This window comes from Neopelma chrysocephalum, unplaced genomic scaffold (assembly GCF_003984885.1).
Source record: "Neopelma chrysocephalum unplaced genomic scaffold, ASM398488v2 Primary Assembly neopelma1_22, whole genome shotgun sequence".
NCBI classification, from domain to species: Eukaryota; Metazoa; Chordata; class Aves; order Passeriformes; family Pipridae; genus Neopelma; species Neopelma chrysocephalum.
In genome coordinates this window covers 10,122,900-10,140,632 of record NW_020897689.1, presented here as the reverse complement: position 1 = coordinate 10,140,632, position 17,733 = coordinate 10,122,900, and the positions used below count along the sequence as shown (strand labels likewise).

The 17,733-nt window shown below is 37.5% G+C and overlaps 1 protein-coding gene across 5 annotated transcripts in view; it reads left to right on the top strand.

The window, feature by feature from the left end:
• Nucleotides 1-12,339, top strand: part of SULF1 (sulfatase 1) — a 122,755-nt gene extending 110,416 nt beyond the window's left edge. For 4 of the 5 annotated variants that reach the window (XM_027697897.1, XM_027697728.1, XM_027697816.1 and 1 more), the window contains 7 exons: nucleotides 928-1,024; nucleotides 1,127-1,221; nucleotides 1,645-1,710; nucleotides 2,220-2,392; nucleotides 3,424-3,566; nucleotides 3,671-3,794; nucleotides 4,695-5,143. In XM_027697897.1, coding sequence (XP_027553698.1) covers nucleotides 928-1,024; nucleotides 1,127-1,221; nucleotides 1,645-1,710; nucleotides 2,220-2,392; nucleotides 3,424-3,566; nucleotides 3,671-3,794; nucleotides 4,695-4,801 — 805 coding nt within the window. In that variant the 3' untranslated portion in view covers nucleotides 4,802-5,143. Of the gene's footprint in view, nucleotides 1-927; nucleotides 1,025-1,126; nucleotides 1,222-1,644; nucleotides 1,711-2,219; nucleotides 2,393-3,423; nucleotides 3,567-3,670; nucleotides 3,795-4,694; nucleotides 5,144-9,933 lie in introns of those variants that run through there. The other variant, XM_027698064.1, reaches the window with a different exon arrangement.
• The last annotated feature ends 5,394 nt before the right edge of the window (nucleotides 12,340-17,733 follow it).

Here is a 17,733-nt window from a genome sequence, read left to right as displayed (position 1 = left end):
TTTAGAACTAGATGATCTTTAAGGTCCCTTCCAACCCAAACCGTTCAAGGATTCTATGATCCTGAAGAAATCTGCAATCATTTTCCCATCCTGAATGTTGTTTAGATTTCAATTTTTAGCCCTACACTAAATCTGAATGAAAAGGCAAACATCTCAAATCATTTTTTTATCTTAAAAAAGCTAGTGTGAGTGATCTGAAAAGCCAGGAAGATGCAGGCAACAAAAATCTCTCTTTAATCCCTTTTATTGCACTTAAAACATAAACATTTATTTCTTTTTTTCTTCTTTCTTTTCATTTTTTTTAAGGAAAACATAAAAGTTAGTTTTGAATAGGTAAAAGTAATCCCTTTTTTTACATTGATAATTTCCAATCATGGAATTAATAAAGCTTTAAATAGTTTTCCAGAAAAGTTATTATTTCTCCATAAAGTGTTTTGACCTTTACAGAACACAGCATTGCTTTAAGAATTCTTTGAATGAGGCAAAAAACAGAACAGGATAACATGGGAAGAGATAGGCATCTACATATTTTTTCTGCTGTTCTTCTCAAAAATTAAAAGAAGGGTTCTGCTGAAGCTGGTAGTTAAATAAACAATGGCACATTTGATTAACAAGAGGCTTTAAACTCTGAACAACTTTTTACTTCGGTTTCAATTTAATTTCTAATCGATTAAGAATGTTAATACATTTTTTTGCTTACCAGGCAGAGAGCATCTGTCATGGATGAGGATTTTTTCTTTCAAAGAAAACAAATGAATGCAATTATTATTATTAAGTCAGCATAAGAGGACCTGGTAGAGTTTATTTATTTATTAACAGACCATAAAAATTAATTGATTAGGAATGTCGGAAGAAAGAGAAAAAATGGGTAGGCAACTGGGAAATCACTGACCTTCTTTTTTCTGTTTCTTAAACTCATGACTACAGATGTTTTATTCTTCCAAATGACACTATTCACTGTGAGAGGGAGCTGTACCAATCTGCCAGAGCCTGGAAGGACCACAAGGCTTACATTGATAAGGAGGTAAGAGGTATTTTAAAACCTGAATGAAATCTTTGCACTGCTGTCTTTTCAAAGAATAATTGAAATGTCGAAATAATTGAAACTTGGAAATATTCTCTGCAGATCGAAGCTCTTCAAGACAAAATTAAGAATTTGAGGGAAGTTAGAGGACACCTAAAAAGAAGAAAGCCAGATGAATGTGATTGTAGTAAACAGAGGTAAGAGAGATGGCAATAAATACTGAAAGCTATGCTGATTGCTAAGGTCACACATTTTCCAGGGTTTTTTGAGATGGAAAATAAAGAACCTAACCTTTATTCATATTTATAACCATTGTAGGGTACCTATTTTAGTTAGATACGTTTTATAAGTAGAAGCTACTGTGAATCACAAGAAGATAACTTTTAACATTTTAAGATTAAATATGTTTGTATTCTACTAACATGTTTGAATCCAGCTGTAGTTTTGCTACAACTAAGCATGGGATCATTCACACAGATTTAACTTTCTTACATGAAGTGAAAATTGTAAGTTATTCTGTATAGTTTCTTAAGAAAATGTCAAACATAGTATGTTTCTGTTTTGGTTTTGTGGTGAAAATAGTTTCATGACTTAATAATTCCTAATAATTTTTCCTGCAGCTATTACAACAAAGAGAAAGGGGTGAAAGCCCAAGAGAAACTCAAGAGCCATCTTCATCCCTTCAAGTAAGATTGTTATTATCCTCTCATTCTCATAGTTGGCTTTTTGGTGACTGGAGAAATGTAGTTTTTGGGATTTGGTGGTTTTTTTGGTTTTCAGTTTTGTTGGGGTTTTTTTATCTAGAGAGGAAAGGAGGGGGTGAGGAAAAGTAAAGGTCACATGCAGCAAGCTCTCACAAGAAACATTCAGTAGTTTTGGACCAGCTTGTGAATGCTTATGGATAATATTTTTTAAACCTATTGATAGAAAATGGATGAAAATAATTATATCAGAAACTGATCAATGGTTTTTAAAAAGATTTAGTTGACCGTAAATGCAGCAGTGCATCAATTCTCATGCTTGCTGAAGGGAACATCTTGTCACAATAGCTGGGGTGGAAGCTGAGATAGGAGAAAGTCATATTTTCATCCTCACACCTTTAAAAAACCCAGAAAGATAGAAAAACTGTTAGTGCTGTTGCTAACCAAGCAGAGACTGTTCTTAGTCAGCTGTGCCCAACTTTCTCTCTAAACAGAGAAGCAGCACAGGAAGTGGATGGCAAACTGCAGCTGTTCAAAGAGAACCGGAGAAGGAAGAAGGAAAGGAAGGGGAAAAGGCGCCAGAAGAAAGGAGACGAGTGTAGCCTTCCTGGACTGACATGTTTTACGCATGACAACAACCACTGGCAAACAGCTCCATTCTGGAACTGTAAGTCTTTTGTCTACGTGCAGATGTGATCCAGGTTATCCCCTGCTCTTATTACAGTTTTTCCACTTTGTGCAATCAGAGCATTATTTTGACCTTTAGTGTTGTCAAAAACTTCAGCACAGGTCTACTTAAACTTTAACATTTTTATTTCTAAGTGTATAATGAACAATTTATCATGAAGAAAATGCACATACTATCCCTTATGAATTCTTCCCATTATTCCCATTTTTTATTTGCTAAAATAATTTTAAAACCTCAACTGTGTAGCACTCGTGATGTATATGAGGAAAGTATTAGAGCTAAAAGATATTTTAAGTCTCTTTAAATTTCAGGGTATAAAGAAAACCCTCCTATTGAGGCATGCTTCAACATTTCTCAGTATCCTGCATTAATAAAAAAATTACCTTTCTCATCTTTTGTGATGGAGAAAGAAAAGTGCTTGAAAACTTTACTGTCAAAAACTTCTTCAAGATCAGGTGATGATTAAGTTACAACATATTTGACTCCAAGCAGAAAATTTGCTAAGAACAACTTTTTGTTTGGAGAAAGAAATTGTCCCTTAGTGATAATCTGTTCTGATAGCACTAAGACTTCTACTAATATCTATTTTTTAAGTACATTTTAAAATGTACTTAAAGTAGTCATATGCATGATTTTTGTTTTAAAGACAACAATTAAGTTGGCTAATTACTTTTTAACTGTGGAGTTACAAACAGTTATGAAAAGAGTTCTCATATTGCTGTGCATTCTGGCAGTGCTCCAGCAGCAGTCATGGGGTAAAAAAATGTCCCTTTGACACAGTCCATAGTTTAAAGAAGAGCTAATGTGTTATAATACCATTACTGTTTTTATGAAGCTTGTTCAGAAAACTTTGATACTGTTACAGCTAATCACAGTACTCAAATCTAAATAAATCTAAATAAAAATATAAGGCAATGTTTATATTTTATTATTGGAATTAAAGATACTAGTAGAAGAAACAAGCATATTATTTTTCACTGAAAACTAATAACTTGTTTCTTTAATTACAGTGGGCTCTTTCTGTGCTTGCACAAGCTCGAATAACAACACTTACTGGTGTTTGCGAACAGTTAATGACACCCACAATTTTCTCTTTTGTGAGTTTGCAACTGGCTTCTTGGAATATTTTGATATGAACACTGATCCTTATCAGGTAAACCCTGTTCCCTGTTACAAAATGCTGTTCACCAGACTCCTCTAGGGGTTTTTTTATTTCTGTTAACAAGTATTGTTTCCCTCCATTCCTCTCTTTCTCAGCTGACCAACACAGTGCACACAGTGGAAAGAGGCATTTTAAATCAATTACACATACAGCTGATGGAACTGCGCAGTTGTCAAGGTTATAAGCAGTGCAATCCGAGGCCGAAGGGACTTGAAACAGGTACAAGATAAATAGTAGTGTTTATTTCCATTTTATTCATACTTTTTTCATCTACTTAAGTACTAATTATATGCATGAAGTGTCACTCCCCTAAGTGTTGCTCTGAATAGTTTGGAATGACCCATATACACCTACACAAATACATGACCAGGAAGCTTCTTTGCGAGTTTGCACAGATTATTCTCAACAGATATTGATGGCGAACAACAGCATTTGAGAGAAATGCTACAGAAAGGATATCATGTTTCTGGAACTAATCCATAACAAGTACATGCAAATCTTCATAATCATAATTTTTTTCTCTGTTGCAGGATTTATTTGGTTAGTTTTTGCCTCCCAGTATCAGGTGAGGTATTAAATCTTGTGTTTACTCAGATTGCTGTCTGCCTGTGTGAACAACTTCAGGCCCTACATCACAACTGAGACTTAATATTGTAAACTTCTAATCACCAGTAGTCTTCATTTTTTTAAGAAGACAATATTTCTTTACAAGAGTCTCTGAGTACAAAAATACCTGGTATTTTTTCTTCAAATCACTGGAATTCATTGCACTTAACTTTGGTTGACTGAACTTTGTGATGCATTTTTCTTTTTACAGGAATATTCCCTTCTACATAGTTTGTGGTGTTCCATCTTTGTATCTCTTTCTTCATCTACAAATATTTCTCCTTTTTACGATATCTGATTGTATGGGGGTTTTATTATTTTTGAAAAACTGTGGTTTTTCAGTTCTTTTATATAAAACTTCCAGGAAATCTCTGTTGGACTGCAGCTCTGTCTTTATTTAACACAGTACATTTCTTTTTAGGAATTAGATGCTGTGCATGGAAAACTACATTGTGAATGGTTTTACAAGTTCTAAACACTAACAAAAGTTACTCTTGTATTTTCCTATATCAGGAAATAAAGATGGAGGAAGCTATGATCCACACAGGTATCCACACTTTTTTATTCTACTCAGCAGCTTCTTTCCAAATAATTGCATGACTCCAGTCCATTTCAACTAATGTCTGTATCCTGCCATGTTGCACACAGCATAGCTTTCGATGCATGCATTTTCTAACCACTTTACACTGAACTTGGCCATTGTTTTATTAGATCTACCATTCTGCATTTAACGTAGCTCATTGTCATAGCAAGACTTCATACAGCTCATATTTCATGCCTGTATTTCTTAAATGTTTACCCTAGGAAAATGACACAAAAAGAATCACCTCTTTTGGGTTACTTTCATGTTATCGGGTGGATTTTGGATGGGTTGGAGGTTTTTTTCTGGTTTTATTTAGGAAGTCTGTACAGCTGCTTTTTAAATGTAAACCAAATGTGCTTAAAAAGCTTTCTGCAGTACAAAGAGCCTAATCAAACCTATGAAAGTAAAATAAAATCTTCTCACTGGCTTTAGGAAATGCTGGCAGATGCTGCTTTAAGGAAAAGCAGTGCTCAATATGAGCGGCATGTGCTCAGAAGCCAGCGGGAGACTGTTCAGTATAAGTATGGCAGAAAGATGAGGCTGCTTTGGGCTGGGACCAGATCAGACAAGCATGAAATGAAATTTCTTAAGAAGGTTGTATTATTTGAACTGAGGAAGGGCACCAGGTGAGGTTTTTTAGAACTAACACTTGAACCTACATGAAAGTAGGCTGTTTGCAAGTATATTTTTCTGCTTCCAAGTATACTTATGTATACATCTTTATCATGCAGAGGCCTGTGTCTGCTGCTAGAGAAACAAGTCAAACATAAAGCAAAAACCTGAAGAGACTGAAAAACCACAGGTCTTAACAGTACTGCACTTGCTGTTCATTGAGCAGTACTTGTCCTCAGGGTGAAAAACAGATTAACATCTGTCAAGTGTCATATCTAGACTTGACTCCTTTACACAGTTTTATCAGTTTTATGCATTTTCATCTCTGTGCGCTTTGGAGGAGTAGCTCCTGATATACACTGCTTACCTGAGAGGTAATCTGGGTCCAGCAGGCATACAACTCTACACAAGACTTTTTTCACAGGGTCTTCTGAAAAGAACCTTGTCATTAGTTTCCAGCAGCCAGCGAACAGTTAAGCTAATGTGTTTCAATGTTTGATAGATCTGCAATTTACGCAGCTAATTTTTCTTGCAGCCAACTTTGTATCTTCTCACTTGAGTAGTTTTGGGACCTAGGAAAATAAGCTCTCATTTGGTTTGTATCCCGATGTTTGCATTGCTCGTTACAGCCTGGTGGGAACTGGTTACCTCAATGATAGAAAGTAATCCCTATAATTATGCTTTTAAGTCTTTAATTAGAAGGTGTCCTTGTAAGCATTCCTCATTTTAACTACAGATCTAACAGAAATGGCATTTTTTAATTGTAGGATTGCATGAAATAGTAGAGCACACCAGATTAATCTTTAAATTATATCTTGCTACACTGTTTAGTAACAAAAACATTTTAACTTCTAATACCAACAGAACATAAAATAAACATTTTGCTACTGGGATAAATAGCAGGTGTAGTATAACACAAGCATTAATGCTCCAGACACCCACTTTCTCAATATATGCAGATGCCTGAGTTCAATATTTTGGTTCAAGCTCCATATTGGTGGAATATGTTTTTCTTTTCTAAAACAAAAAAAAAATTAATAAAACAAATTTATCAGGAATCATTAAAACCATCTCTTAGATGATCCTTTTCTTGATGCCTGCAGAGAAACAAATGGAACAAGAAAGGAAGAGCCCTATGCTGCTAAATCATCTGAGCTGCCCTTTAGGCTTCCTACAGATCATGTGCTTTCTCCACTCGGGCCTGTTTCCAGTTCAAAATGCCATGAGTTGCACTACTTGTGTTGCAAGTAAAACGCTGGGGCAACAGGCCGGTATGGAATTAGCCAGTATAGTGCTGTTTGCTTAACACAGGGAGAGAGCTTCGGCCGGGGAGAACTAGTGTCACCTCTGTCCTTTGATGGACAGAATGTGGCTCTGCAGGCATAGTTGATAACAGGATTTGTGAACTGCATGTTCCTCTCTCCTCTCCTACTTGTCTGAAGTTTTTCAAAGCCACCAAGGATATGATTGTACCTACCTGTCTTTAGTCTCAGAGGAGACATATTCAAATCTCTTCTGAGTTTTGAGACAATACATCCACAGATGGCATCATAAGACTCCAGGGTATGATAAATGGAGAGCAAAGCTTAACTAATGCTTGATTTAAAAACAAACAAACAAAAAAACTGAATAAGTTTTGCTGTGAACAGTTAGCAACAATTTTTCTTTCTTCTGGGTCTGTGAGAAATTCCAAAATACTGGTCGAGGAAACTACTGCCATGCTGTTACTCAAATGCAACTCATCTGCACTTTCCTGTTTCACATCTATTTGTAATGAAATTTCTTACAGGGGAAAACCTTTTCTTTCCTCTCTTCTTCCCTCTGTATGCTTTGATTTCAGTGGGAAAATTTCAGGCTTCCTGCAAGTTGTGGGATTAAGATGTGAAGTAACTTGCTCAGTCAACTGATATAGTCAGCTCTAGGACCTTAAGACTTTGCTTTCCCCTTTGTTTAACATGTATGAATACAAGTTACCTCTGTCCTGTGTGTTCTAACAAGCTGTTTTCTCCTGCTTGACATGAAGATCAAGGAACAATTCCCAATGCCTTTACAGCTGTGAAACATCTCTGAGACTGCAGAAACAGTGCCACATTTAGAGGGTAAAAGTTAGATCCAGCATGAAGAACCATGTAGCTCAGACTTTCAGCTGTTTTGTAGGAATACAACAAACTCCTTGCTGATCCTACTCCTCCACAGCACAGTCCCATTGCCCTGCTGCTAAGGCTCCTGAAAAACCTTGTTCCTCTTCACTGGTCCTATGACTTCCCCACTGCCCAGCCTGCCACCCCAGCTTGCTCAGCTCAACTCTCTGTCCCACTGCTGGGGATAGGCAGCAGAGGCTCTTCTGGGCCCAAAGACACTTTTCTGGCTCCTTCTTTACCCCACCACTGCTCTGGTCCATCCCCAAACTGGTTACGAGTCAAACTCCTGTTTCAGTTTCTGCCATAACAAATTGCTTTGGCCACTTATTGTCCCTACAGCAGTTTGTGTTCCTATACAGGCTCTGATATATGAAAGAAAAAAAATAACAAAACTATCAATAGAAATAATTACAGAGAAAAATTTAAATATCATCACATTTGCAGCATGGTTAATATGTTAGAGGGTTTGGTGACTAAATTACCTGAAAAAGCATCCCTGCCTGTGATGTTTTCTAAGGCCCTTTTTGCCTCTCAGCACTGGAATAGTAAGTCCTCTTTCTTGAAATCTCTGTGGTATTGAATTATCTTTTGTTTCAGGAAACAAATTATCCACATTTGATTTGCCAAGGTGGCTCTCAAGTGGCCATGCCATGATTTCATTTCTCTTGTCTACTTCAGGAAAAGAAAGAAGGAAACTCTGTCCTAGCTGTTCTACCAGATCCAAAGAGCTTGTGTTTCTTCCTGAAACATGGACTTTGCCAAATGTTTGCAAAAAAAAAAAAATTTCTAGATCTTGATTTGAAAAAAAAAATAGTTAAATTTTATGTTGTCAAATATTTACAATTGCATGAAGTAAAAAAATAACAAGAGCAAATATTCAGGTGTTTTCAAGTATGGAAAATGATGTCCTTTTGGTGGGAGCAGAATAAGACCCCACATCATAAGAAAATCTCAAAGATTTTCCCTGACGATAGTGGTATTTTTCTGACTTTCCCTATGATGGACTAAATATTGGAGAAATTCTTTGCATTATGAAATCCCAAGCTAGTAAGAAGCAAAGAATATAATCTATGATAGACAGAAGCTGTATCTTCTGTTTTACTTGAATAATGAGAAAGGGCAACTTAAAATACAAACAAATTAATGCAGATGCCAAGAACCAACTGTAGAGATGAAAGGCTCAATACAGATGAATATTTGAGCTCAGTTCACACTGTTGAACTATATAGCCACTTGAACTTTAAAGTAATTGCTACTAACCTACCTGCCTGTACAATTTTCAGAAGGAGAATAAATCATACCAGTGAATTAATTACTAAAGATTGCCTGCAATATCATTTGTAAGGACAAATTTGTCACTTTTCCTGACAGACATTTGCCTTTCCTGGTTAGTTTTTCCTTGTAGACCACTTAGTTGATAAAATCTTTGGACTGAACCCAGTCTGCACAGTGAATTAAATAAAACAGTGCTGTTCAGTGTTACTTGTCAATATAAAATAGGCTTCACACCACAGTTGATCATCTGAGTAACTATAGTTACAGTAGTGACTTTTTAAAATACTTTGGAAATGGGTTTCCTTCATGTCGTTGCATTTTCTGCCTGTGATCAATAAAAAATGCAGCTCCATTGCTACTTTTAGACTCATATCCAAGCCCTTTATTCAGACTTATTATCTGATAAGGCTGTTGGATGTTTTCTTTGAAAGTTTTTTTTAAAAAACAAAACCTTAAGAAGATTCTCTATCTGTGTATATTTTAACACTATTTTACAAAGTGGTGTAGTCCTATAAATTAATTCACACCAATTTTTTACAGCTTTTATTTCCCCTAATTGCTCCATATAAATTAAAATCAATGTTTACAAAATAGATAAAAACCACCTTTGGCTATCATTTATTAAATAAATTGCATCTGGTTAGTTTGTAGATCTTATTTCTGAAGCTACCCAGAAACCAAATTCACGTGGGCATTGAAGTTCAGGTCACCAGTGGCTTTCAGAGTTAGTCTCATCTTTTATCCTTAACCATTGTTTGGTTATTGCATATTTTGCTGCAGTGTTCAGGAAAGGTGAATTTGTGTATTGAAACACCTTTCCTACCTTGAAATATCAGAGAAAAGACTTACCTCTGAATGCCATCACAAAGCCCCATTAGACCAGATTTTGTTCTTTTTTACACAGCCCAAGGATGTAGCAGAAGACAGGGGCGTTATTGCTGTGTGTTTAGCAAGAGCTGTGAACATATCCAAGGCCAGAACCATTCATGTGATGACAGAAGAGGTGGAATGTCTTACGTTTTGAGCTACCTACTTTATGAACAGTGGTGCTTTCAAGCAAGTTGGAGTAGAAGCACATATGGAAGCTTTGCTTGCACTTTTAATAGTGTTCACCACTAGGCTTTATTCTTTCTTTCAACAGAGGACAGTTATGGGATGGATGGGAAGGCTAACCTGCCCAGTTTCACTGGCGACATTGACTGGCAAGGACTGGAAGACTTGTACAGTGTGAATGAAAGTGTATACGAATACAGATACAACTTTAGACTTAGTCTGGCTGACTGGACTAATTACTTGAAGGATGTAGATAGAATGTTTGCACTGCTGAACAGTTACTACCAGCAAAATCAAACAGACAAGGATAACACTGCTCGAAGCAACGGGAACGGGGACGAATCATCCACGCCTTTTACCTTGGTGGAAATGACTTCTGCTGAAGAATCTAGCGGCCTGACTGCAGAAGAGTTGCAGCTGATTGTGCCAACAGACTTTGCAGCCCTTGCTTTGAGCACAGTGACTTTAAATCAGGAGAGGAAACTTGAATTAAACAATGATATTCCTGAGAAAAGTAGTTTGACTGACGCACACTGGAAAAACAGTCATCAAGCTGAAAAATGGATGGAGGATAAAGAATCGGACCGTTTTGATATGGATTTCAGTGGAAACGGTTTGATAGAGTTGGAGTCCCGTCACACCTTCATGCTACAGCCCATCAGCATTCCTCAAAAAGGCGCTCATCAGGATAGTGACACTGTGGAAGATATATTTGAGGATCAAATGTATCTTCCCATGAGGTCTGATGAACCCCTCATTCATCAGGCTGTAAACATATCCATTAGGGATTCACCTATCAGTACCCAGAAAGCAGGAACTTTCTTAAAAAAAACAGAACAGAGTCTTGCAGGAGAAAGTTCACAAATCCTAAATGTAGAAGGCAGTGCCTCAGCTCCACTCTCCTTGGATTAGATCCAGTTGTAAACCGTTAAATAAGTTCTCCTTTTTCTTATTAGCAAACTAATAAAGGTAATCATGACAACTGACATTCCATGTTTATTGTAGATACATTTTGCAGCTAAATTGAGCCCAGTTCAGTATTTGTCTGTGTGCATTTTCTTTTATTTACATGCACATGCTTTCACTGTAATTCTCCCCACTGGGAAGCAAGATTTCCAGTTTTTCATTAAAAGAAACAGTGTTAACTTTGAAATGCAGTAGCACATTCTCTGAAAGCTAAAAATTATTTCTTTGAAGAGGATGTCCAGTTACTTTCTCTATTTCCAAATGATCCCACCATGAATGAGTGTTTCATTTCACCCAATATGCCTGCACAATGTCTTTCTCATCAATTATTTTAACCACTGGCAATTCTTACTGTCACACTTTCAAGTAAAATGCACTTTTAAAATCTGTATGCCATACCATTTATGAATCTAATACCTTACAGGTTCTTAGTTTGCTCATTGTTTCATGAAATTGTGAAACCAATAAATAGATTGACAGGAAAGAGGTATACAGCATGGATTGAGGAAACAGACTCTTTGAGTATTATTTTAGCAAAAATATTGCATGTTTTTGTTACTTTAATTAAATTTACTCTCAGAAGGGTATGGCTAATGATTGTTAACTGTAGAAGGATTTGTTTAAATTGGATTATTTCCCTATATGTTGATACTGTCAGTATTAAAATTCCATTAATTTTTTTGACTTTTTTTTTTTTTTGCTGATGCTGGTAAAAAGGGTTACATCAATAGATAAATGCTTTTGTCACCCCACCTGATTTTTATTATTCTGAACGATATCTTGAAAGCATTATCATTTTGAGTCTTAAATTCTTCCTTTGTTTTGAACAGGCATAAAAGGGAATGATAAAATCATGTTAGATTTCCATTATTTTAGATACAAAAGGCACACGAGGTTAAAAAATAGTAGTTTAGATAATTTTTGTTGTATTCTAAATTTTTTCTTGAACTTTACCAAACATTACATTTTATGAAGTATAATACCAAAATGACTTTGAAAATCTGTATTACTCAAAACATAATATTTTCCCTTGCTTTTTTATAAATTTCTAAATAATTAGCACAACAACAACAAAAGAGAATTACCTCAAACAGATGTAATTCCATAGTGTCCAACTCACGGGTGTTTCCTATCTCTTACATGTTATTTAGTGTAGTGAGTATTTTTTGGCTATTGCAAGCACTGCAGGTTAAACTTACCTTCATTACATTGTATTTTAAGTTGAAACTTTTTTAAAAGGAGATTCTTTTAGTAGGATTAATAATTTTAAGAAGCAGTCTTTTTGATGGACTCTGTAAATATGTTAAAATTACTAGTTCTTTATCTGATGTATGTGTCATGGGCTGATTGATAGAAAAACATATTTATGGTCATGAATGATGCTATTTGTACATAGGTTTTAAGTTACTAGGATATAAACTGTGTTTTTAAATCTTGTATAATATTTCTGTGATACTTTTATAGTACAATTCTGGCTTCGGGAAAGTCTAGAAGCAATATTTCTTGAAATAAAAAGTGTTTTACTTTACCTGCTTCAGAGAAGTCCAGATGATCCAATTTTCCTCCTAATTAAATTTTATTTTAAAAGTATGTTAACAGTTCGAGTTTTAAGAATCCATCCACATTTAAAGCAACAGGTAACAAAATAACACACAACATTCTGTTAGCTATAAATTATTCCTGGATATGTGAATAATATATATTTCTTTGTTTAAGAGATGCTGTGACTTTATTTTTTTAATTCCAAACTCATCTCATCCTTTTTTCCTGGAAGTCAATGCACTGAGCTGCACAACCAGCACTTCCCAGAAGTCAGGCAATGTTACATAAAGCCATGTCCTGCTTTGCTGCTCTCTCTCCTCCCTGCAGAGTTCTCCCTGTGACAGCAAAGCACAGTAGACAGGACACACAGGGTTTAGCAAGAGTGGACCACAGATCTCTAGCCAGTAGGAGTGTCTCGTTGTACAAGAGTCATCACAAAAAAGAATTTAGGTTTCAAGGTAAACTCCCTCTTGCACTCTGTGTTTGTTCGACAGGCTGTGAATAAGATTAGCTTCATACCCAAACTCAGCCTCTGAATCTGTGCTTCTTGAACTCTTCTTTCTTTTACACAGTCCTTGGACACTGATGCTCCTGCCAACATGAAGTGACAGATGAAGTTTGTGGGAATCAGGAAAGGGGATGAACCTAAGTGTTCAAAAAGCAGTCACTGCAGTGCCAGATAGACCCTGAGAGATGTCTGCCCTGGAAAGCACACTGGGAAGTACAGGATGTATTTCAAAACAGGGTGCAGAGTAGGCTGAGCCAGTGAGTTTGGGAGGACTTGAAGGACAAAGGCAAATTGAAGCAAGGTCCCGTACAACTACCTCTCCTATCTTTTGCAGGGAATTATCCAGCACCAACAGTGTGCTCTACATTCTTTGGAAGAGCTCTTCTTTGAAAGAACCAAGCAAGATGCTTTCTTCTTTCTTAATGCTTAGGTAGAGATAAAGAAGGGAATGGTGCAATAGTGTGGTCCACCCATTCACTTGTCCTTCCTTCTTACCTGAGAGCTTGAAGTACTCACGTAGGAAATGGAAACTTCTAGGACAGTGCTCAGTCTTCTAAACTATCAGAAGCTTATATAGTGCCCTATCTTCTAAACTAGGTGGGAGCCTTTTTTACAGCTCTCTTACAGGAGTGTGGAGGAAAGAAAGTATAAAACATTCTGTAGCCAAGAGGTACAGAGAGCAATGAATTCTGATCCTTGCTTTCTTGGAAACATGCATCAAATATAAAACTAGGCCAAGTTAAAGAAGGCAAAATCTGTCATATCCCTAAGTATGCATCGTAAGCAGCGTGTTGCTTTCTGAATATCTTTTGCATTTCTTTCTGTACAGTACTTCTTGTCCGGTAGCTGAAGCAGTTGAGTCCATGAGCAGCACATGCTGTCACTGTCAGGAAGCTTTTACAGGCATTAGGCAGTTGCAGGCTCAGGAACAAAACAAGTGCCTAAATCTGACTTCATCAGCAAGCACTCAAGGCAAGGGGAGGGTTGAGAGGAGGACCTTCTTGGCTTTTTCTGATCTGCAGAGCAGTGGCAGGTGTGTCTATTCTGTTCATTACTTTCTGAAGAGTGCCTGGAGTTGAAAAACTTTAAGGCTTGCACATCTTTGGGAGGTACCAATGTTATGTGAAAAGTTTCTCCTAGAATTTAAAATAGGGCAGCCAGTATTGTCCTCACACCCTTGGACAGCGTGAGACACTTTCTGAGACCTAGCAACTGAACCCTGAAGAAAAGCAAAGATGTGTAGTGCTTCTTTTCCAGAACTACAGACAGAGAATTCCAGAATGGTTTGGGTCGGAAGGGGCCTTAAAAGTCATCTAATTCCGGCCTCCCACCATGGGCAGGGACATAACTTAAGAGTTGTTGTTGGCAGGTAAATCCTGTTGTTCCTGAGGTGTTAACGCACTAACAGTTTTGGAAAAAAAACCAAAACAAAAAACATTTGGATCAGAATATTGTTCTGGAGTTCAGCCACCTCTAGGTTTTTGTGACAGTTGAGTGAAGGTTTTTTCAGAGTTCAGGTCTGAGCATAGACCACCCCCACTCTCCCCACCAAAATCCCTTTAGATGCCTGCAGCTATCTATAGTGGAAGTCATGCAAGCAAAGTGGGAGGATCTGTATGTAAAACAGTCAAGGCTGAGAAGGCAAGAACTGCAAAAGCCCTGTTCAGGGAGGATCTGCCCAGGCCTAGACTTGAGGCCTGAGCACCAGCAGATGGCTGGTGTCTGGTAGGTGTGATGCTGTCACAAAACATCCTCTACTTTCAGCAAAAAACAGTCCAGTTTATGTGCTCTGACACCATTTTGCAGTGAGACCTGATATGTAGTAAATGGGGTACAAGCCAAAGAGTCATTTCGGAAACAGATGTGTTTCTGTCCCCTGAGGGGACACAGTCACAGCCTGAGCTACCTGGGGGCTGCCTAGGGTTACTTTACACCCTTTCGGGCAGCAGGTGTCAGTGCAGAGCCACACAACAAGCGCCTCTCCTTGAGCCCTGCACCCACCACTGTGCTTCCAGCCGCTGCCAAGTGGGTTCTCTATTCAGTTTTCAAATAGCCACGGTACCCGTGATGTGCTACAAATCTACTAACTTCATCCACAGCACACTCCTTGGTTTAACAGTTCTGGTCTGAGACACTAGTGACATTCAGGGGGATCTGCAAGATGCTTTTTTGTGTGGTTAGATATATTGGAAATGAAAATGTGCAAGTCATACTTTGAACTTGTTTGTGACTGTGGTCTGAAAGCAAATGGATTTAGATACCTCAGAAAGACAAGCCATATCCTGAATCGATGCAAATTCAGCTGCCCCGTTGCAGCAAAGTTTTTGCTCATTTTTTGGTCATTGCTGGGGTGTGGTGGCTCATAGTATTCACAGTACACTGAACAGTAAAGAAGTCTCATGGAAACAAGCCCCAGCTCACCCAGCTGTGAAACCTACTACAGGTCAAAAAACTGTAAGTATAAAGATTCAATAATGAAATATGCCTAGAAAAATACATTTAACTTCAATGTGCTGTTCTTTTGATCTTGAAAGACCAGGCCACCTTGGGACAGAATTGCCAACCATGGATACACCTATACTTTTAAATTAAAGTAAGTCCAGAGAGTAGAAAACCTAGCTCTGAAGCCAAATTGTATGAGCAAGATCACATCCACACTGCTAGGCCAGGCTGGCCCCATCAACAACGTGTAGCTCTCAGCCCTGGGTCTCCCCTTGGCTCTGTGCTGATGTTCCTGTGGACCCAAAATATAATTTCCATTTGTTTTCATTTTTAAATGTTTGCGGTAATACAAGGCCTGTGTTGCAACCCCTAGAGTTCCTACAGGGTGGGAGCAGAGCTCCTACAGCTCCTATTGCACAGTGTGCTGCTGTCCCTGAGGTGCTGCACGGGGACATGGGGGTCACTGACACACGGCCTGCAGTTTTGGGTGGCTGCAGAGGTGGGGGGAAACCAAATCTGGCTCAGCTCCCATGAGTGGGAGCTCTCTGCAGTACAGCCAGTCCCCAAAAACCACTTAGAGGCACTTTGTTGGTGTGGCCCAAATCAGAGCCAAGGAATGAACTCAGCAGTCAGCAGAGTGGACATCAGGAGTCCAATGCTTGGGTTCATGCCCCGGCCCTCTTTTATCGAGCAGCACAGATGCACAAAGTCTTGCACTCTATGTATTTTTTCCAACTGTCAGTATCTATTTCAAATTTGTATTTCTTAGCATATAACTAATATCAATCAATTTATGGCTAGACAAAATGGTGGAATTTTACAATTTAATTCTGCGCAATCGATGCTTAGTTGTGACTTGGTGGTCATTGAATTCAGTGGAAAGGTTTTTTGTCTGACAATGTACTAAAAGACCAAATACTTCATCACCTCATCCACAGTAATTACACAGTTACCCATGTACATTTTTTCTTGCCTTTTTTTTTTTGTTTGAAATAAGACACACATGATATGCTATTTTTTATTTCCAAGTATCAAGTATTCAAGAGTTTGTTTTGTAAACACATGTTTACAACAGATGCTGACAGTAGATTTCATTAAGTCATGGGTTATACAGCTACAAAATTATTCTAAGCTCTGCTGAGAAATAAATATCAATTAAAAAAACCTCAAACCATATAGAAGCTTAAAGTATGCAAAAAAACCAGCACAAACCAATTATTCTCTTTTTACCACAGCACAGCACACATACACTCATACAGTCAGACATACTCTACAAATTTCCTTAATACTCTACACATTTGCTTAATAATGAGTTTTTTAAAAACTAACCAGTTACAGGCAGTGTGCCCACTCCATTCTCTTAAGATACTACCCAGACTGTTGCTCTTCTGCATAAGTCATTTGGTAGAGGTATGCACTGCAGCCAAGGGCAAAACTCCCATATGCTCAGCTGGGGAAAAGAACAGGTCTTCTTTTGAGGAAAGCCTTCACTTAACCATGGATCTCACTGACACAAAATTATTTTCTTCTTTTTTTTTATTGAAACTCAGCTCTGGATCATTTTGTACTTCTTGTTTGTTTGTTTTATTTTGAAACTTCCCTCCACAATTTCAAATACAGAGTTTGTTACAGAGGTAAAATTTCTGGCCTGTCAGCAAGAAGTGTAATTAGTGCTATTAGTGCTCTTAGTGCTGTTTAGGATACAGATACCTGTTCTGCATGAGTAGTCCAGGCACAATAACACAAAATAATTGCAATTCAAAATGGGAGGGAAAAAATTTTGTGTTCAAGATTTTAAGCCCAAAAACGTCTGTTTTAAATCGTAGCTCACCTTAAAGTCAACCAGATTTGGCCTTTTTCTTATTGCTAGAGATAGAATTTACTCTTATTCTACCCCTCCTTTCTGGTATTCCATGAAAGAACATTCATATTTCAGATGTGAATCCTCATTTTAATTCAAACCCTTACTAACATTGCTTGGTTAAGGGGTGCCAGAATTTAGCCCAGTGTTTCTTGCCATTACTATAGAATTTATATTTAGCCTTTGCTTAAGCAAAGCAACTAAATACAGTAATATGCTACAGCAGGATGAATACATTCTACATAGATTTCTGTGGCCTGTATAGCTTTTACCTTAGCTATTAGTGCTGGGCCAAATCCTATACTGCCTTCTTAAATTACTCTCCCACAGAAGAGCTAGGTAGGAATTGGCCCACCAGGAATTACAAACACTGTCTTTGCTGGAATAGTCCAGACTTTAAGAACAAAAACACATGCAGTTGTATCACTGACGTGCCTTGAATATGCCATTTAAGTCATTGTGAATACATCATAAAATACTTCAGTACCTATTAGCACCACAGTGTTGTTTAGTCATTTGTCCAAAGATTATCAAGCTTATTTACCCTTCTCAAGGTGAACAATGTTTTG